A 25,445-nucleotide genomic window follows, 5' to 3' on the forward strand; every position below is an offset into this window, starting at 1 on the left:
CACTTCCTGTACACTGCATCCAGATGTGGCGCGATGCGAAGTCAATGGACGTAGAAATCTAACAAAGGGTTGCTGCATTGTTTGTCCATGGCGATGTTCCAGTACACACTTCAGGCGTCGTAAGCGGCATTTGTGAACGTCGGGGTCACCAGTGTGGGGATCGAGATGTTACGTACAGTAATATTGAACCCAACATTAAGTATTCACTCATTTATAATGAATTAACTTTATTTTGATCATGTCGGTACAAACACACCAGCTCGAATACAGAGTTCGGAACACACTGAGATCAACAGTTTTCAAAGAAGTTCGTTCTCAAAGATGAGGTGGTAGACTCTTGCAGTAAGGAATTTGCATTCAGCATGAAGTTCTATAGAACTTCTTTCGACTGCTGCTATTGTTTGTGGTTTGGCTTGAGATGATGCCTTAATTACTTCCTCACCATAATCTTGGAAAGTGATATTTTCTCCAATATTTTCTATTTCTTCACCAGATAAAGCGATTAGGTTCTTACAGTAGCTGCATTTCCATATTCGGTTCATGCTTATGAATCTGTCTTTGTTTAATTAAATTTTCATTTTATTTATAGATGTGAGAGTAAAAATAAAGCGATTAGATTCTTACAGCAGATGCATTTCCATATTCGGTTCATGCTTTTGAATCTGTCTTTGTTTAATTAATTTTCATTTTATTTATAGATGTGGGAGTAAAAATAAAGCGATTAGGTTCTTACAGCAGCTGTATTTTCATATTCAATTCATGCTTTTGAATCTGTCTTTGTTCAATTAAATTTTCATTTTATTTATAGATGTGAGAGTAAACGATAACTCTTCTTTTCAGCGACTGAGATGCTTGGAAAGAGGTACACTCTGATAAAGAAGGAGGTAGTGAATATACCTATTTATGCTGGGAAAACAAATGCCTTCGCAATAGTACTGTATGGAATGAATGAAAACTATGATGCGCGGTATGCAACACTAATTTTGCAAAACTCTAACAAAATACATATAAATCATTTCATCACAAATAATGCATGTTCATATCTCATCATAAAAAGCAAGAACCTGGATAGAATTGGCATTATGAGTGCACCATGTGGACAGGTAGGTTGTGTATCAGAAAAATATCATCATATGGATAAATGTCACACATGTTCCAGGTATGTTAATTTTACTGTTTAAAAATATTGCCAATATAATCTCATATATTCAGTTTCAGATAACTGTAAATGATTTATAGATGCAAAGATAGACAGTAAACAACACATACTCAATGAAGATATATTGTTGTGGTGATCAGTTTGAAGACTGGTTTGTTGCAAGATTCTACAGTAGTTTAGTCTGTGTTTGTGTCTTCATCTCTGCATTACTACTGCAACTTACATCCACTTGACTGCTTATTGTAAGTGAGCCTAGGCCTCCCTTTGCAATTTCTACCCCCTCTCCCCCACTCCCACTCCACCTCCTCCCACAGACACACTCTTCTCTGCATTATCAAACTGACAATTCCTTGATATTCAGGTTGTATCCTATCAGTTTGCCCCTTATTTTAGTCAAATTGTGCAATAAAGCTCTTTTCTCCCCAGTTTGATTAAGTATCTCATAATTATCTATTCAAGCTAATGAGCTAATTTTCAACATGCACTTGTATCAACATGTTTTAAATATCCCGTCTGTACTGCTAATCATTATTGTTTTGCTACTGTACAATACTACATACCAGACATATATTTTAAATATGACAAAGAGTCATGCATGGGGTTTGTGGCTATAGCGATGCTTACAAAATTATAACCAATGCTGGTAGATTACTAATAACAGTCACAAGATGTTCGTTGAAAATTCTGTACTACATTACGCATTACGGGAGTAGCTCATCGTCAGATGATCTGTCAAAAAATTACTACTCAATCATGAGCACATAGGTAATCCACACCAAGTCCTAACACAAAAATATATAACACATGACAATATAGGATGTGCAACCTGCACATGCCAAAATTCAAAGTTGATGAAAAATTTTAATTGCAAACAATGTCATATATAAAATCCACAATAATAAGATAGTAATGCCAAGCAATCAACAGCACTGTCAATACAAAAGTGAATGAGGTGATGCATCCAAAATTAAGATTAACATTACACACACCAAATGATATGCCTAATTCAGCCCTTCTTGCAACAGGATTGCACATGCCTTCAGAAAAGGGAAGGTCCAGGTGGGTTTCCACTTGTGAAACAAACTTGGACTTGCTTTGTGGCACAGTCTTGATGAGAATAGCAATAAGTTTAAAAACTTACAGAATCAACTGTGTTACTCTATTGCAAATAAGTGAGTATAAGATGTTGCTGAGTGGTAGGATGACATTCCTATCACATTTTTTAAGAACATTTTGTGACTTTAGAAACTATTTATTTACTTAGTTGAAGTCTAAGCCAATTATTGTGACTTTTCATATAAATAAACAAATGAACCTACATCTGTGATGTCAAATGAAACAGGGCAGAATGACAGCAGATCCATCTGTTGGCAGTTGGTGAAGCTTGTAGGCAGTTGTGGGGAAAGCCACATTGTGCAAGAAAGTTGAAAGCCTTTCAACTTTCGTAACTCATGTATAAATTGGCATGACTGTGTGCAAGTAAGAAGTTACCACATGTAAATTGACACACAAGTTATGGTGGGCAAAAGCAAGTGTAGTAATTTGTGGCTGTGGAAACCCTGATTGATATAGTTGAGTTCCTTTATTAAAAGCAACACTCAATCTGAAATAATACTGCCATAAGAAACTTTTACTTTCTTTTTCAAACCCACAGAGCAAGAGTTTAAAAATTATTGAAGTATCTAGTGCTAAAATCTGATTTTCTGTATGTACTGTCAATATTGCATTGATTTTCAACATATTTTAGAATAAAGTGACCTGGTGTGAAACCAAAAATAATAGTTTCTTCCTCACAAACAAATTTAATCCATGCATCATATAATATAAACATCATCTACCAGTAGTTTCACCATGTAAATTAACCATTAATCACACTGGCTACACCTTTATACAGCAATGTTGCACAGCCTACCACTATAGCATAATAAACCATACTCAAAACAATGTGTTCTGGAGAAGTTCTTGATGCAGTATATAATTGAAACATCTTTTCATAATACACACATATAAATATGGAAAATATCAAATATGGCATGTTAGCTTCTAAGATGGCAGTTTTTTCTTCTTCCTTTTTTTTTTTTCTTCCCCCTCCCCCATCCCTCCCCTCCCACCCCCCGGGATCTGATTTTGATGAAACAATGCCTGTAGTGGTCTAGTGATTTAGAAGATAGTGTGTTCAAACAGACAGACATGGCAGTTTTAGATAAAACTTCAAATTATAGTTGTGTGTGTGTGTGTGTGTGTGTGTGTGTGTGTGGTTAGCGTGTTCAAACAGACACAACAGTTTTACAGTTTTAGTATTCCTATAGATAATATCAATGCTGAACATTAAATCCTGAGCTTTCTATGGTTGTGGATCATGGTGCCAGGCCACCAGGCACTGCTGGTACATGTCACACTCAGTGTCCAATGAGTTGTTCTTAAATCTCTGAAATCATCTCATTTTTGGAAGCAACTTTTTCAAGTTTTTCTTTTTTAAAATTGTGTTACACTGCTTTAGGAAACTAATGTCTGGCCACAGCCTCTCAAATTTGATAAACATATGTAAAGAAAATTGGTGGCCTAACATCAAGATCTGCAACCCAAGGAAGCCCAGGATTTAACATCGATTCATACTAGCAGCTCACATTTGTTTATTTTTTCCATTGCAGGAGAGCACATGATTTCCTTGCATCAGCTTTTGCTTGTTTTCCTGAAATGGATTACTGCATTATCACAATGCCACCAAGTAAACGGGTTTTTCCTCTTCTTCAGCATTTTATGGTAAGTATATGCTAAATGTTGTTGTACAGCTGAAATTATTTTATGTATATTCATGAGCATGCAAATATTAGAAATGTCTGAAAAGGAAAAGCATGTTCGAAAGTATGCACATGTATTGAATGTTTGAAAAGGCAAATCATAAAGCCTAGAAAATATTTGTGTGGATTTTATGTTGGTATTAACTTGTATTACTAACACTTTACTACAGTTTCCAGACTATATCCTTAAAATGTTTCGAATAACATGTATTTCTTCTCCTGTCCCTCTGCATGTTTTCCTTAAGACCACAGATGTCAAATTATTCTTAGAATTTTCAAAAATCTCTGATTTCAGATCTGTGTATCATTGTTTATTTATCTGATATTTAGACTGAAGATTCAAAACCAAAACGACAATTGCACCGCCATCCCCTGACTCCATATTTATCTGATATTTAGACTGAAGATTCAAAACCAAAACGACAATTGCACCGCCATCCCCTGACTCCAAAACGAAACACTTCAAAAAAATTCATTAGAAACATCATCAGCACCAGCAAAACATGTAAAAAAAGACGAGATTTTAACAGAAAGAACAGTGGACATCGATTTCAATGACAAAAGAACTACTGTTCCTCATCATCCAAATATTATTTTAGATGAAAATAAGAAAAACGAGAAGACTCCAAGTTGACAAGGAAACACAGCAGTAGTGGCAGAACCAACATTTGAAGCCTCAGAAACAGCATCACCATTGACAACAACAAATAGAAGGTTGTTGGACAGAAAATGCTGAGCCTCCTTCTCATCTCAATGATTTTTTATGTGTGAGCCTGAAGAAAAAGAAGGGACAACAGTAGGTAGTTTCAAGTGTCTCCTCTCTCCTGTCTCAAGACAGACTGCAATGGATTCTCAGTCAGGTAACAGCACTAATAGAATCAAAAAGGAAGAGGAAGGCATCTCTTTCTTTCATCAAAATATAAGGGGCCTCTTAAACAAAACAGATCAACTCCTTATTAACATTAGTGAAAAGGACAGTATAAATAATGCTCAGATTTTGTGCTTAATTGAGCACCATGTAACTGATATATATGCCTTGCCATCTATAATAAGTTATAGTTTAGTAACATACTACTGTAGGGAAAGTAAAGATAAAGGTGGAGTAGCAATTTATGTTATGGACAGTGTAGCATACAAAGCTATAGATATTAAGAAATATTGCGTGGAACAACAATTTGAGGCATGTGCCACAGAAATAATAACTAAATTCCACCCAATAATAGTGTTGGCGGTCTACAGGTCTCCTTCAGGTGACATAAAAACTTTTCTGCATTCAATGGAACTCCTTCTGTCAAGGTTACTTTCAAAAGTGAAGGATATTGTAGTTTTAGGTGATTTCAATATAAACTTTATGATAGAAAATAAGAATAAAATAGACTTTGAGATTGTGATGACCTTACATAATCTGACATCAGTAATAAACTTCCCAACAAGAATTACATCCGAATACCAAACTATGATAGACAACATTTTATTAGATGTAAGTAGACATCAGAATTATATTGTCAGGCAGGTTATAAGTGGGCTTTCAGATCAACATGCACAAGTTCTCATTCTTTATGACGTTAATCTGTTCAAAAAAGAATTTGCTCAATGGAAATTCATAAGAGTAATGAATGAAGAGGCAAAAGGAACTTTCATCCACAGGTTGCAGCAAATGGATTGGTCTTTAGTATATAGCCATGATGATGTTGATACTAAATTTAACTGTTTTATAAATTAATTCTGTGCTCTTTTTGAAGAAATATTTCCCAAGAAATGGGTCAGAAACAGTGCTTCCAATGCTGTAAGTAAGCCTTGGATTACAAAAGGTATAAAACAGTCATGTAAAACCAAAAAGGAAACTTATGCTGCAATAAGATTCTGTAAAGATGTAGAAAAATGGGAACACTATAGATTATACTCTAAAATTTTGAAGAAACTAATACGGAAATCAATAGCCCTTTATTATAAGAAGAAAATAGATAATTCTAAATAAATAATAAAAATAAAATAAATAATAAAAAAAGGAATTTGGAGCATTGTAAAAAAAGAAACAGGAAGAGATACAATAAGCAAAGAAGTAAATAAAATCAGATATGAAGGTATCCTAGTAGATAGCCCCAAAACGGTGGCTGAGATTTTTAATAAACACTTCCTATCAGTAACTCAACAGATTGGTTGCAAGCCCAATGTTGATGAAGCTGTAACTCTTTGTCGAGTAGTATATTCAAACACAATTTCAGAAATGCACCTTACTCTTGTCACTGTGGAAGAAATTCAAAAAATCATCATGTCTCTAAAAAGTACGAACTCTGCAGGGGTTGATAATATATCTAGTAATTTATTGAAATATTCTTGTGTGTGGATAAGGGACATTCTCTGTCATATTTTCAATGCTTCCCTTCAGAAAGGTGTTCTTCCCAGTAGACTTAAGTATGCCATTGTGAAACCCCTGTACAAAAAGGGCGATAAAGCTGAACTAACTAACTATCGACCTATCTCTTTGCTGACAGCTTTCTCCAAAATTCTAGAAAAGCTAATACATGTAAGAATTACTGATCATCTCATGAAGAACAGAGTTCTCAGCAAGAGCCAATTTGGTTTTCAAAAGGGCTGTTCAACAGAAGACGCAATCTACGCACTTGCAAATGAAGTCCTAGAAGCCCTTAATGAAAAAATGCTAGCACTTGGTGTCTTCTGTGATTTATCCAAAGCATTTGACTGTGTTCATCACCAGATTCTCTTGCAAAAAGCAAAATTAGTAGGAATAAGGGGTGTTGCAGGCAACTGGCTACAGCCCTACCTCCAAGAAAGAAAACCAAAAGTTGTCTTGAATAGCTCGGGTGGAGAATGTGACATTTCCTCAGATTCTGAATGGAGTTCCATTACATGTGGAGTGCCTCAGGGCTCAATTCTTGGGCCACTATTATTCCTGATTTTTATAAATGATCTACCATCATGTACAAGCCTGCCGTGTAAAGTTACATTATTTGCTGATGATACCACAATTTTTATGAGCAGTAGATGTAGTAGCCACCAGAAAGATCGCGGGAGGCGCACATTGGCACGGCAAATCACGGACAGTAGTTGCCGCCAGTAGAGTCCCGTCCACCAGAGGTCACGCGAGAATTCGGACGCGACCTCTGCCGGCGTAACAACAAGAACAACAACAACAACAACAACTCCGGCAGGACAGGCCGTGCGCAGTCAGTCAACATCGGGCATGCCTAGGACACAGTCCCGGTCTACGCTAAGTGAAGTGCGATGTAACATGAACAGTGTTACTACACAATTGGCGACGAGTAGGGTCGTTCTTTCGCGTGTTGCGTCGTTGTTCCAGTTTCGCAGTTTCTCCACGGCATGGAGGATTTGGTGCGGGTTTTGGTTGCGCAGCAGATGGAGCTCATGGCCACCATGAAACAAGTGTTTCCAGCGTTGCTCTCCACGCCGTCTGCTCCGGCGCAGTTCCCTCCTCCCTTTCCCCCGTATGACGAGACGGCGGAGGATTGGGACGCATATGAACATCGCCTTCGGCAACATTTCCAGGCGTTTCATGTTGCCGATGCGGAGGTATGTCGTGCTCTCTTCTTGTCTTGGATATCTCCCTCCCTGTATCAAGTTTTGCGGCAGCTAGCGCCGTTGCAGGAACCCTCGTCCTTGTCGTTTGACGCATTGTGTTCATTGCTGTCTTCATATTATCGCCGCCGCACGCATGTTGTGGCGGCTAGGGTCGAGTTCTATCAATGCAAGAAACAGCCCCATCAGTCTTACTGGGCGTGGGCCGCTACCCTGCACGGTCTTAGTCGCAAGTGTCATTTTGTCACGGAGCAGTCGCGGGAGTCGTATGCCCATGTTATGGTCCGCGACGTCATTGTTCGTTCGGCCCCTGATCGGGAGGTCCGGCAACGGGCCCTGCAGTTAGAAGACCCTTCCCTCGAGGAAGTCCTGTCCATTGCTCAATCGTATGAAGTCTCTCACGCTGCAGGTCAACAGCTGGAGGCGTGGTGCGACGTCGCGGAGGTTCAGGGCGGCGCAGCCGCGTCCACTGTGTCCGGGGTGGACAACGTGCGAGCGGTACAATCCGGCCGTTACGGCCGCTCCCGCGCGGCGCGTAAACAGAATTCCGGCCGCCAGCCCCTGTTGCCGTCCTGTGCATCGTGCTATCTACATCACGATCGGTCAAAGTGCCCCCAGCGTTGGACCGTTTGTCGCAAATGTCATAAAAACGGTCACATTGCTAAAGTTTGCCGCTCAACCTCAAAGGAATCGAAGGAAGCAAGTACAGGGGACATGGACGTTGACATTCAGGAAGTTTCATCTGGCCAGGCTCCCGACGCATCGGCACGCAAACTCTTTATCGAGGTGTCGGTTTGGTCGCGCCGGTTACAACAGCAGGTAGATACGGGCGCGGCAGTTTCGTTGTTGAATGCACAAACGTATTCCAACCTTGGATCGCCCCCATTGGCGCCAGTTTACCGGCGTCTACGCGGTTATGGTAAACAGTTCATTCCCCTCCTGGGTCAATTCACTACCGATGTGACTTACAAATCAGTCACTCGGCCTATTACTTTTATTGTTGTCAGTGATGCGAGCTCCGCTAACCTTTTTGGCCTGGATGCCTTTCAAGCTTTCGGTTTTTCTATCGCTGACACCATACAGTTGGTCTCCGAAGACGTTCCCTATCACTCATTGGAATCTTTGATCTCAGACTTTCCAGATATTTTTGAGGAGGGCCTGGGGCGTGTTTCAGATTTTGAAGCTCACTTAACGTTGAAGGCGTCTGCTGGCCCGCGTTTTCTACGCGCGAGGCAGATCCCCTTGGCTCTCCGCCCTCAGGTAAAGGAAGAGCTCGACCGGCTGACAGCCCTAGGGGTCGTTCTTCCCATTTCTTCCAGTGAGTGGGCTTCGCCCCTCGTTATTGTCAAGAAGCCCTCGGGAAAATTACGTCTTTGGGGCGATTTTAAGGCCACCATTAATTCCCAATTGGTGGTGGACACCTATCCTTTGCCTCGTGCTGATGAATTGTTCTCCGCCGTGGCGGGAGGCCACTATTTTTCGAAAATCGATCTGTCAGAGGCTTATCATCAGATACCACTTGATGAGGACTCCAAACGGCTGGCAGTCGTCAACACCCCGTTTGGCCTTTACCAATACCAGCGGTTGGCTTTTGGGATATCCAGTGCCCCGGCGATATTCCAGCGTTATCTTGAGCATGTCATGTCGACAATTCCTCATTGTATTAATTACCTGGATGACATAATTGTCACGGGCCGCAGCACGACGGACCACTTGCACAACCTTCGCACCCTCTTTCTCAAATTCAGGTCTGTGGGCTTGCGTTGCAACCTGCATAAGTCAACCTTCTTCCAACCGTCCATTGAGTATGTGAGCTACACCATATCTCGGCACGGCATCCAGCCACTAGGAAGTTTGGTCCACGGTATCATCAACCTTCCTCGGCCCACTTCGCTGAAGGAGTTACAAGCTTTTTTAGGCAAGATAGCCTATCACCACCGGTTCATTCCCAGGGCTTCCACTATAGCCCACCCCCTGTACTGCCTTCTGCACAAGGGTGTTCCTTTTGATTGGTCGCCTGCATGCGAGCGAGCGTTCACCTCATTGAAGGGCCTCCTCACGTCAGCCCCTTGTTTGGCTACTTTTGATCCCCATAAGCCGTTGGTCCTGGCTACGGATGCTTCGCAGTATGGGGTGGGGGCGGTCCTGGCCCATCGCAACGCAGATGGTTCCGAGCAACCACTGGCGTTTGCGTCGAAAACGCTTAGTCCCGCGCAGGCCCATTAATCCCAGGTGGAAAAAGAGGCTTTGGCCATTGTCTACGCTGTTACCAAGTTTCACCCTTTCTTGTATGGCACGAAGTTTCAGTTAATCACTGACCATAAGCCGTTAATATCGTTATTTGGCCCCGCCTCTCAGATTCCGGATAGGGCAGCCCACAGACTACAGCTCTGGGCCTTGTTCCTCTCTAAGTACCATTATGACATTCGTTTTTGCCCTACAGGCCAGCATGCCAACGCCGACGCTCTTTCCCGTCTTCCGGTGGGCCCGGACCCTACATTTGATAGAGAGGAGATTATGTGTTTTCATTTGGATGTGGCGTCCCGCCAAGCGGTTGATGGCTTCCCGATCACTAGTTCTCGAGTTGCCAGGGAAACGGCGGCTGACCCGGTTCTCCGGCAAGTAGTTCGCCTCATTCAGCAGGGGTGGTCGTCCCGCCCTCCGGGCCGGGCCTCGGACCCTCTTCGTAATTATTTTCTTCTACGAGACCGTCTCTCGGTCTTGGAAGGAGTTCTCCTTCTGGCTACCGATGATACAGCTCCTCGCGTGGTTGTTCCTGCGAGTTTACGAAGGGAGGTCCTCAAGTTATTACATGCGGGGCACTGGGGTGTTTCCCGTACTAAAACCTTGGCTCCCAGACATGTGTACTGGCCCAGTATTGACAGAGAAATTGAGCACTTGGTGGCCGCCTGTTCCCAGTGTGCGAGCCAACAAGCATCTCCCAGGGCAGCATTCTCTTCATGGCCGCCGGCAACCCAGGCGTGAGAACGTGTTCACATCGATTTTGCGGGCCCATTTCTCAATGGCTTTTGGCTCATTGTCATTGATGCTTATTCCCGATTCCCATATGTGGTTCGCTGCTCCCCAACCACTTCAGAAGTTGCAATCCAGGCACTCGCAAAAATCTTTTCTGTGGAAGGTCTGCCAATCACCCTGGTCTCGGACAATGGACCGCAGTTTCTTTCGCAGGCCTTCCAGGATTTTTGTAGGCGCTTCGGTATTCGACACGTTTGCTCTCCCCCCTTCCATCCACAATCGAATGGGGAAGCTGAGCACATGGTGCGCACCTTTAAGACGCAGATGAAAAAGTATGTGCACGAATTTCCGGCAGAGGAAGCATTGACGTTTTTCTTGACGGCATACCGGACCACACCAATGGGAGACCGCAGCCCCGCAGAGCTCCTCCATGGGCGTCAACCTAGGACTCTGCTGCACCTCCTCCAGCCTGGTCCTCGCCAGTCTTCACAAAACGGAGTACCTGGTTTTCCACTGGGTATGTCAGTCTGGGCCCGTGGGTTTGGTCGCAATCCACATTGGATACCGGCGGTGGTCCTGCACTGACATGGCCGCCGGCTCTATACCTTGCAGGCGGGGGACCGGGTGGTACGTCGTCACCAAAATCAGCTCCGTCCACATTCGGACACCCACCCTCCGACCTCTCGGACACCTGCTTCCCCATTGCCGGCACCTGTATTGGTTTCACAGGGGACGTTACCTCCTCTCCCCGCTGTGACTCTGCCGCACTGCGATGGTTCTCAGCCTTGGCAGCCTCCAGTGGCTCCAGCACCGGCACGCCGTCATTCGAGATGCCCCAGCGAGAGCCGGCCCCCCTAGCCGGCCCAGTTTCGCAGGGGGCTAGTTCCCCTGTGGTCGTCCCTTCCCCTTCGTCCCCGCACTGGGTCTTGCCCCTCCTGAGGTGGAACAGGATCCAGAGTTCGACAGCTTGTCGCCCGTTCTGTCCCGGGCTCCGGTTGTGGGACGACGGGGGCCTCTTCGTGTGGGTCACTTCCAGCCGTATTCGAAGGTTCCAGCTCGAGGGTTGGCAGATCCCCTCGACTCCGGCCATCCAATGGATGTGGAGGTCATCGCTCCTGCCCGACGCTCCACCTTCCGACGCCGTGGATCACAGTGGCTTCACCCCCCGAAGGAGGAGGAGTGTAGTAGCCACCAGAAAGATCGCGGGAGGCGCACATTGGCACGACACGTCACGGACGGTAGTTGCTGCCAGTAGAGTCCCGTCCACCAGAGGGCACGCGAGAATTCGGATGCGACCTCTGCCGGCATAACAACAAGAACAACAACAACAATAACAACAACTCCGGCAGGACAGGCCGTGCGCAGTCAGTCAACATCGGGCATGCCTAGGACACAGTCCCGGTCTACGCTAAGTGAAGTGCGACGTAACGTGAACAGTGTTACTACAGTAGAACAGACAACAATCTTGAGGAACTCATTAATCACATACTCTCAGATGTGGTTAATTGGTTCAAGGTGAATGGTCTCCCGTTAAATTCCAGTAAGACCAGCTTTATTCAATTCTGTACAAAAACAGAAAAACAGAGAGAGATAAGTGTGACATGTGGTAATCAACCAATAGTAAGAATGGAAAGAACAAAATTTCTTGTAGCGCACACTGACAAGAAAATGAACTGGTCTTCACATATTATTGATCTCTGTAAGAGGCTTAGCTCTGCTACCTATCCTTTACGGGTTGTCACTACATGTGTTGAACCTAATATTGCAAAAGTGGCATACTACGGCTATTTTCATTCTCTCATGGAATTATTTTTGTGGGCAACCAGCCATTAGCAAGGAAAGTGTTCATTGCACAGAAGCGAGCTTTAAGAATTATATATGGATTGCGCCAAAGAGACTCGTGTAGAAATAGTTTTCGTAAACTTAAAATATACACAACTACATGCCAATATATTTTTTCTCTCATGTGTTTTGTTTGTAAAAATATGGAGATATTTCAACCAAACAGTAATTATCATGAGCATAACACACGGAGGAAGAATGACATACACAGTGAGCTCAGAAATTTGAGCTTGGCACAAAAGGGTGTCCACTACACTGGAGCAAAACTCTTCAATGTTCTTCCTCCCGAAATAAAGACAGAGATTCATAACAAGAGTAAGTTTAAGAAAGCACTAAAAATATTTCTGCTGGAAAAAGCTTTTTACAGTCTAGATGAATTTTTAAGTAAATAAATTGTAATATTTTAATATTATATAATACAAGTTGACATAATGCCATTAAGAATGTTATTTAACCTGAGCTCTGTATCTGTGTGTGCTCTGTATCTGTTTTCTGTAGTGTTTTAATATTTCTAAGAAAATAGGTATTTTCTTTTTCTGTATTGCTGCCCAAAGAATTTACTGTATAAATTTTTATAGAATTATGTACTCAAATTTCTGTATATGCTATAAGATTACGAGATTGTATTTGTAAAAAAACTGACTTGTTCCACGTCCTTGTGTATCCAACACCTATGGAACACGAAATATATCAAATCAAATCAATCATACAGAGAGCAGTATTCAAATTGCTAACCAGTAACAATAACACCTTTTTGTGGCTACAACTCCTCCTCCAATTTACTTCTTTTGTCAAAATTTCTCCTTTAACCACAAGTTGGTTACAAGAAAAACAGGGTGCACAGCTTAAATATATATATATAAAAAAAATACAATAACTTGAGACAAAATTGAGATATTTATTGATTGTATGTTTCAACAAGTATGATAACTCAAAAAGATTTTTTACACGCCTAACACACTTCAATGTTCTACCATTAGCGGCATAACAGACATCTCATCTGTATTTGATTTCCTTCAATTGTTTTGTAGCATTGCATGTGTAATATCTGCGATAGCTACATGAATGTAATAGCACAGGTCTGACAGATCGTGAACTGATGTCTGTAATGTAGCCTCATCCGAGAAACAGTCAAAATTGAGGAATGCCATGTCTTCATCCATTTTTGCCAGAATTGTCTCTGCAAATGCCTTCGATTGCAGCCTGTCCTCAGGCTTGATTTTGTGACTAAGCAGCAGTTTGTACCCTTGTAGGCACAACTGTTTATGGCCAACATAATTTACTATCAAATGAGGCAACTGTAACTGCTTACTTGCTTGCCAGATTAACTTATCAGGGCTCTGATGGAAGGAGTAAGAATTAATACAATAGTAGCCTCTGGAAGTGCATGCTTGGCGTACAGGAAAGCAATGGTTTAAATCATACCTGGAAAACAGAGTGCAAAGAGTTGAAATCTAACATATTTGCAAAATACTGATAGTAAACCACTTATCTGATCCAATATATATTAATATAGGTGTCTCCCAGGAAAGTGTACTGGGCCCAATCCATATATATATATATATATATATATATAAAATAGAGGGAAACATTCCACGTGGGAAAAATATATCTAAAAACAAAGATGATGTGACTTACCAAACGAAAGCACTGGCACGTTGATAGACACACAAACAAACACAAACATACACACAAAATTCTAGCTTTCGCAACCAACGGTTGCTTCGTCAGGAAAGAGGGAAGGAGAGGGAAAGACGAAAGGATGTGGGTTTTAAGGGAGAGGGTAAGGAGTCATTCCAATCCTGGGAGCGGAAAGACGTACCTTAGGGGGAAAAAAGGACGGGTATACACTCGCACACACACACATATCCATCCACACATATAAAGACACAAGCAGACATATTCAAAGGCAAAGAGTTTGGGCAGAGATGTTAGTCGAGGCGGAAGTGCAGAGGCAAAGATGTTGTTGAATGACAGGTGAGGTATGAGTGGCGGCAACTTGAAATTAACGGAGATTGAGGCCTGGTGGATAACGGGAAGAGAGGATATATTGAAGAGCAAGTTCCCGTCTCCGGAGTTCGGATAGGTTGGTGTTAGTGGGAAGTATCCAGATAACCCGGACGGTGTAACACTGTGCCAAGATGTGCTGGCCGTGCACCAAGGCATGTTTAGCCACAGGGTGATCCTCATTACCAACAAACACTGTCTGCCTGTGTCCATTCATGCGAATGGACAGTTTGTTGCTGGTCATTCCCACATAGAATGCGTCACAGTGTAGGCAGGTCAGTTGGTAAATCACGTGGGTGCTTTCACATGTGGCTCTGCCTTTGATCGTGTACACCTTCCGGGTTACAGGACTGGAGTAGGAGGTGGTGGGAGGGTGCATGGGACAGGTTTTACACCGGGGGCAGTTACAAGGGTAGGAGCCAGAGGGTAGGGAAGGTGGTTTGGGGATTTCATAGGGATGAACCAAGAGGTTACGAAGGTTATGTAGATGGCGGAAAGACACTCTTGGTGGAGTGGGGAGGATTTCATGAAGGATGGATCTCATTTCGGGGCAGGATTTGAGGAAGTCGTATCCCTGCTGGAGAGCCACATTCAGAGTCTGATCCAGTCCCGGGAAGTATCCTGTCACAAGTGGGGCACTTTTGGGGTTTGAGGGGATGAGGAAGTGGCTCTGGTTATTTGCTTCTGTACCAGGTCGGGAGGGTAGTTGCGGGATGCGAAAGCTGTTTTCAGGTTGTTGGTGTAATGGTTCAGGGATTCAGGACTGGAGCAGATTCATTTGCCATGAAGGCCTAGGCTGTAGGGAAGGGACCGTTTGATATGGAATGGGTGGCAGCTGTCATAATGGAGGTACTGTTGCTTGTTGGTGGGTTTGATGTGGACGACTAAATAAAAGACCCATTGACATTACACTGAAAGTAAACAATGAGGTACTTGATTGTGCAACAGACAGCAAACTCATGGGGATGAATGTAGATGGTCAGCTAAAATGGACAGGGCATGTGAGAATTTTAGCAAAGAGGCTATCTTCAGCATGGTATACACTGTGAATCCTTGCACCAGTGTGCATATTTCATCCCTCAAAGTAGCCTACTTTGGGCATATGCACTCAGTCCTCAGTTACGAGATAATGTTTTGGGGGGTAAAGTGCTGGAAACATACAAACTATTTTCAAGATATAGAAAAGAGCTGTTCGAATAGCAACAAATAGCAGTACCAGGGCACACTGTAAAGAGTTGTTCAAAAAGCTAGAAATTCTGACAGTTACTTGTGAATATATTTATCAAAACATAATGCATATAAGGAAAAACACTAATCTGTAACCACGAACAACACAATTCATGTTCATGGAACCAAATCCAGACACTGTTTACATCCAAACAGAAGAAACAAGTCTAAAACTCAAAATAGTGTATTTTATCATGGTATAAAATTGAACAAGAGATTACCACTAGAAATAAAAAATGTAAATCATCCCCACACATTTAGTCAAAGGCTAAAAAAATATTTACTAGATAACAGCTATTACACTTCAGATGAACGTTTAAAATAACTATAGACTAATGTTCATGAACATTGTACTGTGTAACAAATTTAACTTGACATGATTAGAACAATAGAACTAAGCACAGGAGCTGTATATGCTGTAAAGAGACATGTTTATTTTATAAGAAATACGGTACAAACATTTGACATCATCCATACCATGTATATTGTTCTACAGATGAATAAATCAATCAGTCACTCAATCAAACCCATCCTGAAAGTATATGGTGAAATAATGACCAATTCAGACACATCCTCTCCTTATCTGGGCAAGCCTAAAACAACTTCTGTGTAGTATATGCCCCAATAAGTGCCTCAACAGTTGACCTCCCCATTTAGATATCACACCTTGAGGTTGATCTAGATCTATACTCCGCAAGCCACCTTTTGGTGTGTGGTGAAGTGTACTTCATGTATCTCTGCCGCTTTCCTGTTCCTGTTGCAAATACTTCACCAGGAGAAAAAATATTGTTAAGCCTCCATGTGAGCTTGTATCTCTCTAAGTTTATCTTCTTGGTCTTTTTATGAGATACACATAGGAGAAAGCAATCTATTTATTGACTTTCCTAGAAATGTACACTCTCAGAACTTCCAAACACACCATAACACAGAAGGCCTGTCTTGTAGCATCTACCACTGGAGTTAGCTGATCAGCTCCTTGATACTTTTGTGCATACTAAATGAACCTGTAACAAAATGTTGAAGTTTTTGTTGATAAATGTTTGTACAGACCTTATGGTCCATCCACATAAGCCAAGTTTCCTGTTACCTTAGGCATACTACTCCACTGCCCACTACACAATGGCAGCTAAATACACCCTGAGCTTATTTAGGATTGGCAGCATAGGTCAATAACTCCTGCTTCACTAAATCCTTACCCAGCCATTACCGGAGAAATTACTAGAGGTGCATAATATTTGACAAGATCAAGGGGAATATGTTGCATATTCAATGTTAGGATGCAGCAGGTATTACCACACTGCAAGATTTTTGGTTCATCGGAAAATGTGACTTTTTCCCTGCCAAGCCCATAATGAAGTCAAACTACTTTGTTTGGAAACCTGTATACAACCTGTATACTGTTTGATACTTTAGCCATAATTGCAAATCTATAAAAAATCCTTTTTCTCTTGTATCAGTTTCTGTGTAACAGAAGAATATGTATTAATGTGGTGTTATTAGCTGTTTTCTGTACATCATACTGTTTGATTCCTTTTATCACTAATTTCATCTTGAAGTCAAAATAATATCTGTTATTTCCCTTACAGAGAGCTGTCCCACGATCAGGAAGATCTTTTCGCCGTGAATTATATTTTGCATACAAGGCTGCAGTTCTCAGGTATATGAACTGCAATTAAAGTCTTTAATGTAATGTCCTAAGTTCACTGGTTAAACACATAATGGTTTAATGTTTGGAGTAGTTACAGTCAACTCATTTCTAAATTTGTGGTGGAACGAAGTTCCATATTACTGCTGCTGTTGACAGTAGGCATTCAGTTTCTTTGTAATAGCATAATTTGAGAATCTGCTAAGTTGGTGTTTGCTTTATTCTGCATGGATATTACAATTTCCCAACCTAAACATTTGTTTTAGTTTTTATTACATCACTTAGTTATTAACAGTCTGCAGAACGTGTCAGCAGTACTTGTTTTTGCTCAAAACCAGTCAGCAGTACTTGTTTTTGCTGATGTATTTTACTGTCTGCATTACAGGTGTCAGAACTATCTATTGTATAAACTATAAACTATAAATTTGTTTTTTGTTGCAATGGGATGTTTTGTGAGAGTAGGCAAGCCACTCGGTTAGAGCATGCAGCTACCAAAATAAATCAAAAGCAGTAAACAACAGTTCTCAAAACTAATATAAGTCTCCAGCTGTATACTTATAGTTTTCCTTCAGTAATTGCTCTAGGCAGTGATGAAAGGAAAATATATGTTACCTCCATATCCATCACAAACAAACGATATTGATTGACAAATGAATCATTTGATATTATTGAATGATTCACAGCATTACGCCACAGCTGCTTCTTCAAAAACATTTCATGTGTCCTCATGAGGCTAACTGGACACCATTTCAAATGTTTTCACCAAAGAAAAACATTATTCAATGGAAATTATACATGTTTCATCATTAACCACTACATTAACCCTATGCCATACACTGAATTTCCATATCATCTACACCTAATGCATTGACCTCCATAGCTGAAGTCTACAACATGTGCCTGTGTGGTGGTGTGTCACTCAGAAGTAAGCCAGGTTGAACCCTGGTAGTCGATGAAATACATGTTTTTCTGTAGAAATTTATCCAAGAGGTGGTAAGGATTTTAAAATGATAATTCTTTATATAACTCATTCAGTTAGTTTGAGAATGTGTCATGCCCCAAGAGTAAAATTTGACAGGCTCAAGAAATGGTAATTATTCACATTATATTTTCTAAAAGGTAGAGTGCTTTGACACCTAAAAGTTAAGCATAATTCATCAGCACATGCAAAGTAGATCTTTCTATGCTGTTAATGTGAATACAGATGCTACATTTTTCATGTAACAAACAGTAATGACATATTTATGTGACCAATGCATAGAGAACAGTCATGTTTTTATTCATGTACCGATAATATTATGTTGAGATTGGACATTTAAGTCTGACGCAGAGAGGAAACAGACTGCCTGAAAAAATTGTGTTGGAAAGTAACAAAAATGACTGTCAAAAACTGCCACTGATCAATACTCCTCAAAGTGGAGAAATGGGAAATAAACATTAAAAAATGGTTATTCAACTTTGATGTGGGGGGGGGGGGGGGTAACATTCGTTGTGTTCATGATATTCTCAGTGGAACCACATGTGCCCCTCCAGATCAATCAAAATGGTGATTACTTCTGGGTGTTCAGTCTCCATTCGCTGAGTACAGGTGTGGTGAGCCCAGTGTTCCTGAGCTGGGGTCTGCTGAGCACTGCCAGTCCTCTGTAACTGAATGCTCTGGGCACACTTCACTAACCACCTTGTGATACAGAAGCACTGTGTGTCAGAGTGAGTGGGGATCTTGGCTTAATTGACTTCATTGCAAGGGTGGTAAAACTCAATATATAAAAAAGAAAAGACTCTTAAGGTGTCCTCACACCAATGAGGTTAATGGCTATTGAGGCATTGCATTTATTAGCAGGTAATGGGGAACCTGTTACATCACAGTTGTATAAGGGTTACACAGACAAGCTGGACTCTTATCTGGGTGGAACCTTATTCCACTAGCTACTCATCAGATATCTATGAAGCCTACATCCCTTTCCAATACTCCCAATGGTTTGCATAGGCCACTGGATAGCACTAACACCCATACCTCAAAGAGATGTCATGTGGCTAGTCCACCTGAAATGTCTGTTAGCACCAGTAATAAACCACATCCAGTGATGAATAACATTTTCATCATTATTAAAAGTATTGAAGGTACATTTGAGAAATTGTTACCTTTCTACATGAGTAAAGCATTAGAGAGACTTTTAGGGCAACTGAAATCTATCAACAGGCTCCATAATGGTACATTCTTGGTCAAAAGAAAAATGGATTCCAAAGTAGAGCAGCTACTGAATGGAGAGTTATTGAGAGACTATGCCATAAACAGTGAGCTGAAAACTGCACTAAATTGCTGCAAGAGACTTTGAAAGATTATTGAATGAACAACTGCATTTTGGCTTGAATGAACAGGTAGTTACAGTATGGAGAACAAGGTTTTGAATAGTTTGGGCAGATGCTCCAAACTATGTAGATGGTCTGTGGGGAACTCCCAAGTGTGGATTTCAGAGTATTATAGAATTCTGATGAGAAACACAGAATATTATGCACTTAAGACTGCAAATTTTAAGCTGTGAGCCTGCAATCCTGTTCAGAAAACGTTTTTAGTAGTTCCTTTAGAAATACTGCAAGATGAGGTATTTCCCATTATGGAAACTGAAAGGGGCTTCATTGTATCATATATACTCTGGTGTGCTATTTGTTGGGTAGTCAGGAGCCAGCAGAAACACAAACAAGGAAGGAGAGAAGTAGTGATGTTCGGAAGCAGGATTCAAAAAATGATCTGTACACTGAACTTTCAAATTATTACAATACTTTATTTCTAAAAAGAAAATAAACATAACATCTCTTTATGAAGTGGTTTCTATGCCTCCCCTATTTGCAAATACAGGGTTATTACAAATGATTGAAGCAATTTCACAGCTCTACAATAACTTTATTATTTGAGATATTTTCACAATGCTTTGCACACACATACAAAAACTCAAAAAGTTTTTTTAGGCATTCACAAATGTTCGATATGTGCCCCTTTAGTGATTCGGCAGACATCAAGCCGATAATCAAGTTCCTCCCACACTCGGCGCAGCATGTCCCCATCAATGAGTTCGAAAGCATCGTTGATGCGAGCTCACAGTTCTGGCACGTTTCTTGGTTGAGGAGGTTTAAACACTGAATCTTTCACATAACCCCACAGAAAGAAATCGCATGGGGTTAAGTCGGGAGAGCGTGGAGGCCATGACGTGAATTGCTGATCATGATCTCCACCACGACCGATCCATCGGTTTTCCAATCTCCTGTTTAAGAAATGCCGAACATCATGATGGAAGTGCGGTGGAGCACCATCCTGTTGAAACATGAAGTCGGCGCTGTCGGTCTCCAGTTGTGGCATGAGCCAATTTTCCAGCATGTCCAGATACATGTGTCCTGTAACGTTTTTTTCGCAGAAGAAAAAGGGGCCGTAAACTTTAAACCGTGAGATTGCACAAAACACGTTAACTTTTGGTGAATTTCGAATTTGCTGCACGAATGCGTGAGGATTCTCTACCACCCAGATTCGCACATTGTGTCTGTCAACTTCACCATTAAGAAAAAATGTTGCTTCATCACTGAAAACAAGTTTCGCACTGAACGCATCCTCTTCCATGAGCTGTTGCAACCGCGCCGAAAATTCAAAGCGTTTGACTTTGTCATCGGGTGTCAGGGCTCGTAGCAATTGTAAATGGTAAGGCTTCTGCTTTAGCCTTTTCTGTAAGATTTTCCAAACCGTCGGCTGTGGTACGTTTAGCTCCCTGCTTGCTTTATTCGTCGACTTCCGCGGGCTACACGTGAAACTTGCCCGCATGCGTTCAACCGTTTCTTCGCTAACTGCAGGCCGACCCGTTGATTTCCCCTTACAGAGGCATCCAGAAGCTTTAAACTGCGCATACCATCACCGAATGGAGTTAGCAGTTGGTGGATCTTTGTTGAACTTCGTCCTAAAGTGTCTTTCCACTGTTATGACTGACTGATGTGAGTGCATTTCAAGCACGACACACACTTTCTCGGCTCCTGTCGCCATTTTGTCTCACTGCGCTCTCGAGTGCTCTGGCGGCAGAAACCTGAAGTGCGGCTTCAGCCGAACAAAACTTTATGAGTTTTTCTACGTATCTGTAGTGTGTCGTGACCATATGTCAATGAATGGAGCTACAGTGAATTTATGAAATCGCTTCAATCATTTGTAATAGCCCTGTACTTGGTCTACTATTACTACTTACAGAATGCACACTAAGTAGTGGCTTCCTATTACTTAGTGCACATGGTCTTGAAGTCTGTGGCTGAACTGGGGCCAACCAGTGTTGACAGGGAGCACTCAACTCTGTCTTCCTGAAAGTGTGGTGCTGCTCGCTCTTTCCACTGACGTGCGGTCCGCACCTTCTTGATTCCATTTCATGCTGCCAGGCTGGCCAGTGTGCACTCGATGCTTTACGACTGCACACTGTTGTGACTGAGGTGTTTAACAACTAGTGCAGGTATTGGGCAGGTAATCTCAGCTGCCCTGCAGCTTAGCCAGTACGTCTTCACGTGGAACCTGAGTTAGAAATTCCACCAACTCTTGCTTACAGATGTTTAATACACACAACAAAACATGGAAAACTAGACTACATTATTTTTTAAACTTTGATATCAGTACTTAAAATTAAAAATGTGCAGACTATTTATACCTTACATTAGAAACAAAATATTCATGTTAACTTAATACTCTTTGAGTACTAGTAGATCTTTATATTTAATAGATAGAATTGGATATTATTTTGATCAGCATTTGAATGCAATTTATTAGGAAACTTTTTAATAAATGTTGGCCATTGTAGAGAAGAAATGATAGCACCAGCCAGTAGCGAACAAGTTAAAAGAAAGTAATAGGCTGGGATTGGATTCCAAGATGAGAAGGAACTTTTTTTGTATTAAGAGGGTAAGGGGGTCTGTTTCTAGGGTGTGATTTTTGTGATGTTTGTATGATTGATTGTTGGGTAGCAACTGGCCACATAGTGCAAGTGTGTGACTTTGATTAATTCACGAGTCCACTGTGCCTTAGAATTTTCTCACAAGTAAGACCATACAATAAGTTTAAGTTTTTCGCAGGGAAGTGTGTTGATATAGTTCATGGAATTAATTGTTTGATCAATTAATCATGAATTTTCAGAGACACTTTGAGTCTACTTTTGTGAGTTTGGCTGTTATCTGAAGTTTACTGAGATAAATAGTGCTACTACAAAATTTCATATTTATTGAATAAACCACTGAATTTACAAGGTATTCCTCATGTTGCACAGCTCTGTTGGCATAATCAACTCTAGCTGCAGTCATTGTATTTAAATTGCAATTAGCTAGTCTGCAAAGAACTTATAAACTTATTTTTAAACAGGAACTGCTTTTCAGTACTGTGTAGCCAGTTTCTGGACTACAAAAAAGAGACCAAAATCAATTCAGGTAAATCCAATCATGGACTTATGTCCCTCTCCCAAGATACATTTATCTAAACAGGGTGGTAGCTAGCAAGTTGTAACATGTCAGGATATCATGGCTGTTGATGCAAAGAAAGTGGAGCAGGAACAGGAAAACAAAACTGACATCAAAGTCAGGAATTTTATGAAAAAAAAATGGAGAACTTGGGAAAATACTATATTTTGTTCTGACATTTCACTTACCAAAGTTACTGAAATGCAATGCTGCTGGATTTATCTGCCCTAGTGGTAGACCATATTTACCTAAATGTACACTCCTGGAAATTGAAATAAGAACACCGTGAATTCATTGTCCCAGGAAGGGGAAACTTTATTGACACATTCCTGGGGTCAGATACATCACATGATCACACTGACAGAACCACAGGCACATAGACACAGGCAACAGAGCATGCACAATGTCGGCACTAGTACAGTGTATATCCACCTTTCGCAGCAATGCAGGCTGCTATTCTCCCATGGAGACGATCGTAGAGATGCTGGATGTAGTCCTGTGGAACGGCTTGCCATGCCATTTCCACCTGGCGCCTCAGTTGGACCAGCCTTCGTGCTGGACGTGCAGATCGCGTGAGACGACGCTTCATCCAGTCCCAAACATGCTCAATGGGGGACAGATCCGGAGATCTTGCTGGCCAGGGTAGTTGACTTACACCTTCTAGAGCACGTTGGGTGGCACGGGATACATGCGGACGTGCATTGTCCTGTTGGAACAGCACGTTCCCTTGCCAGTCTAGGAATGGTAGAACGATGGGTTCGATGACGGTTTGGATGTACTGTGCACTATTCAGTGTCCCCTCGACGATCACCAGTGGTGTACGGCCAGTGTAGGAGATCGCTCCCCACACCATGATGCCGGGTGTTGGCCCTGTGTGCCTCGGTCGTATGCAGTCCTGATTGTGGCGCTCACCTGCACGGCGCCAAACACGCATATGACCATCATTGGCACCAAGGTAGAAGCGACTCTCATCGCTGAAGACGACACGTCTCCATTCGTCCCTCCATTCACGCCTGGCGCGACACCACTGGATGCGGGCTGCACGATGTTGGGGCATGAGCGGAAGACGGCCTAACGGTGTGCGGGACCATAGCCCAGCTTCATGGAGACGGTTGCGAATGGTCCTCGCCGATACCCCAGGAGCAACAGTGTCCCTAATTTGCTGGGAAGTGGCGGTGCGGTCCCCTACGGCACTGCGTAGGATCCTACGGTCTTGGCGTGCATCCGTGCGTCGCTGCGGTCCGGTCCCAGGTCGACGGGCACGTGCACCTTCCGCCGACCACTGGTGACAACATCGATGTACTGTGGAGACCTCACGCCCCACGTGTTGAGCAATTCGGCGGTACGTCCACCCGGCCTCCCGCATGCCCACTATACGCCCTCGCTCAAAGTCCGTCAACTGCACATACGGTTCACGTCCACGCTGTCGCGGCATGCTACCAGTGTTAAAGACTGCGATGGAGCTCCGTATGCCACGGCAAACTGGCTGACACTGACGGCGGCGGTGCACAAATGCTGCGCAGCTAGCGCCATTCGACGGCCAACACCGCGGTTCCTGGTGTGTCTGCTGTGCCGTGCGTGTGATCATTGCTTGTACAGCCCTCTCGCAGTGTCCGGAGCAAGTATGGTGGGTCTGACACACCGGTGTCAATGTGTTCTTTTTTCCATTTCCAGGAGTGTATACACTTTTTTAAGTTCAACACTTTGGTCACCAAACTTTGGTATGTAAAGAAGGCTGCATGCGGATGATACAGTTCAGTTGCCCAAGAACAAGGTACTCAATCTACTGTCGCAATTACACCTGTCAATTTTTCTCAAAGTGATCCATTTTAAACCAAAGAATGTTCAATACTGCAGGAAGAAAACGAATTCAGCAGATAAAGATTACTCTGAGTCAAGGAAAGTATTTAAGCCTACCCAGACACCTATGGTTGTGAAGTCATTTGCCTAAACATTAAATCAGCCTGTACAAAATGTAGTGTTAAGCACTAAGCAGTGGCAGTTGAAAAGAGCACAAACAACCTGCAGCTGCAAATGTAACTGCAAACCTGCACCATTGGGTGCATCAGCAAATTTTCCCACAACAAAATCAATGGCACCAGCAGAACATACTAACAAGAACACTAATGCACACTCATGCAAGACAGGAAAAGAGGATGATTAAAATGTTTATGTTAAAGCAACCTTACCAACATCCCCAACATCTGATGTGGGAAAGAAAACAGCAGGCCAAAAGGCAAGTCCAAAACCATCAGACCACATGACCTTGCTCCTGTTTGATGGTTCAGACAATGACATTACTGTCAATAGTATGGATGGTAACTTCTATCAGAGGGAACCAGTAACTCCATCAAGTAACCCCACGATAGAGGAATTGTGATGGAAAAGACAAAGTAAAACCTTACCAATAAGATGGCTTCCATATTACAGGGAAATATGAATGGATTCAGGACACATGCAAAGGAACTTCAGCTTCTAGGTCAGAGGTGATCAATGTGTCCATGTCTCCAGGAGAGACATTGTCAATTGTCTGATGCCTCTGAGCTACGTAGCTACATCTCTCACAAAAAAGGATGATCTTAGTGGAGACAGAGGTAAAGGAGGAGTGGATTTTTCATAAACATCATCTACCATTCCTCACCTCTCTCTTTCACAATGAGCATTCAAAAAGTTGAGTTGCTGTATCACTGCATGTGTATTACAGTAGACTACATTTTTCTTCTACGTGCCCCATACTGGGTTCTAGATAAAGAAGCATTCAGCA

General features: G+C 42.2%; 1 protein-coding gene across 1 annotated transcript; it reads left to right on the forward strand.

Annotated features, from left to right (window-relative positions):
• Nucleotides 1-846: 846 nt before the first annotated feature.
• On the forward strand, nt 847-17,312 carry LOC126177076 (cilia- and flagella-associated protein 61-like). The gene is made up of 3 exons (XM_049924315.1): nt 847-967; nt 3,811-3,922; nt 17,157-17,312. Exons 1-3 carry the CDS (start codon nt 849-851, stop codon nt 17,244-17,246), a joined length of 321 nt encoding a protein of 106 aa, XP_049780272.1. The 5' UTR covers nt 847-848; the 3' UTR covers nt 17,247-17,312.
• The last annotated feature ends 8,133 nt before the right edge of the window (nt 17,313-25,445 follow it).

This window comes from Schistocerca cancellata, chromosome 3 (assembly GCF_023864275.1).
Source record: "Schistocerca cancellata isolate TAMUIC-IGC-003103 chromosome 3, iqSchCanc2.1, whole genome shotgun sequence".
Classification (NCBI taxonomy): Eukaryota; Metazoa; Arthropoda; class Insecta; order Orthoptera; family Acrididae; genus Schistocerca; species Schistocerca cancellata.

Excerpts from the sequence above, each read along its gene's own strand:
- LOC126177076 (XM_049924315.1), top strand. The coding sequence starts at position 849 with ATGCTTGGAAAGAGGTACACTCTGATAAAGAAGGAGGTAGTGAATATA. Across the intron at positions 968-3,810 it reads AATGAAAACTATGATGCGCG|GAGAGCACATGATTTCCTTG; the intron begins GTATGCAACACT and ends TTTCCATTGCAG. Across the intron at positions 3,923-17,156 it reads CTCTTCTTCAGCATTTTATG|AGAGCTGTCCCACGATCAGG; the intron begins GTAAGTATATGC and ends TTTCCCTTACAG.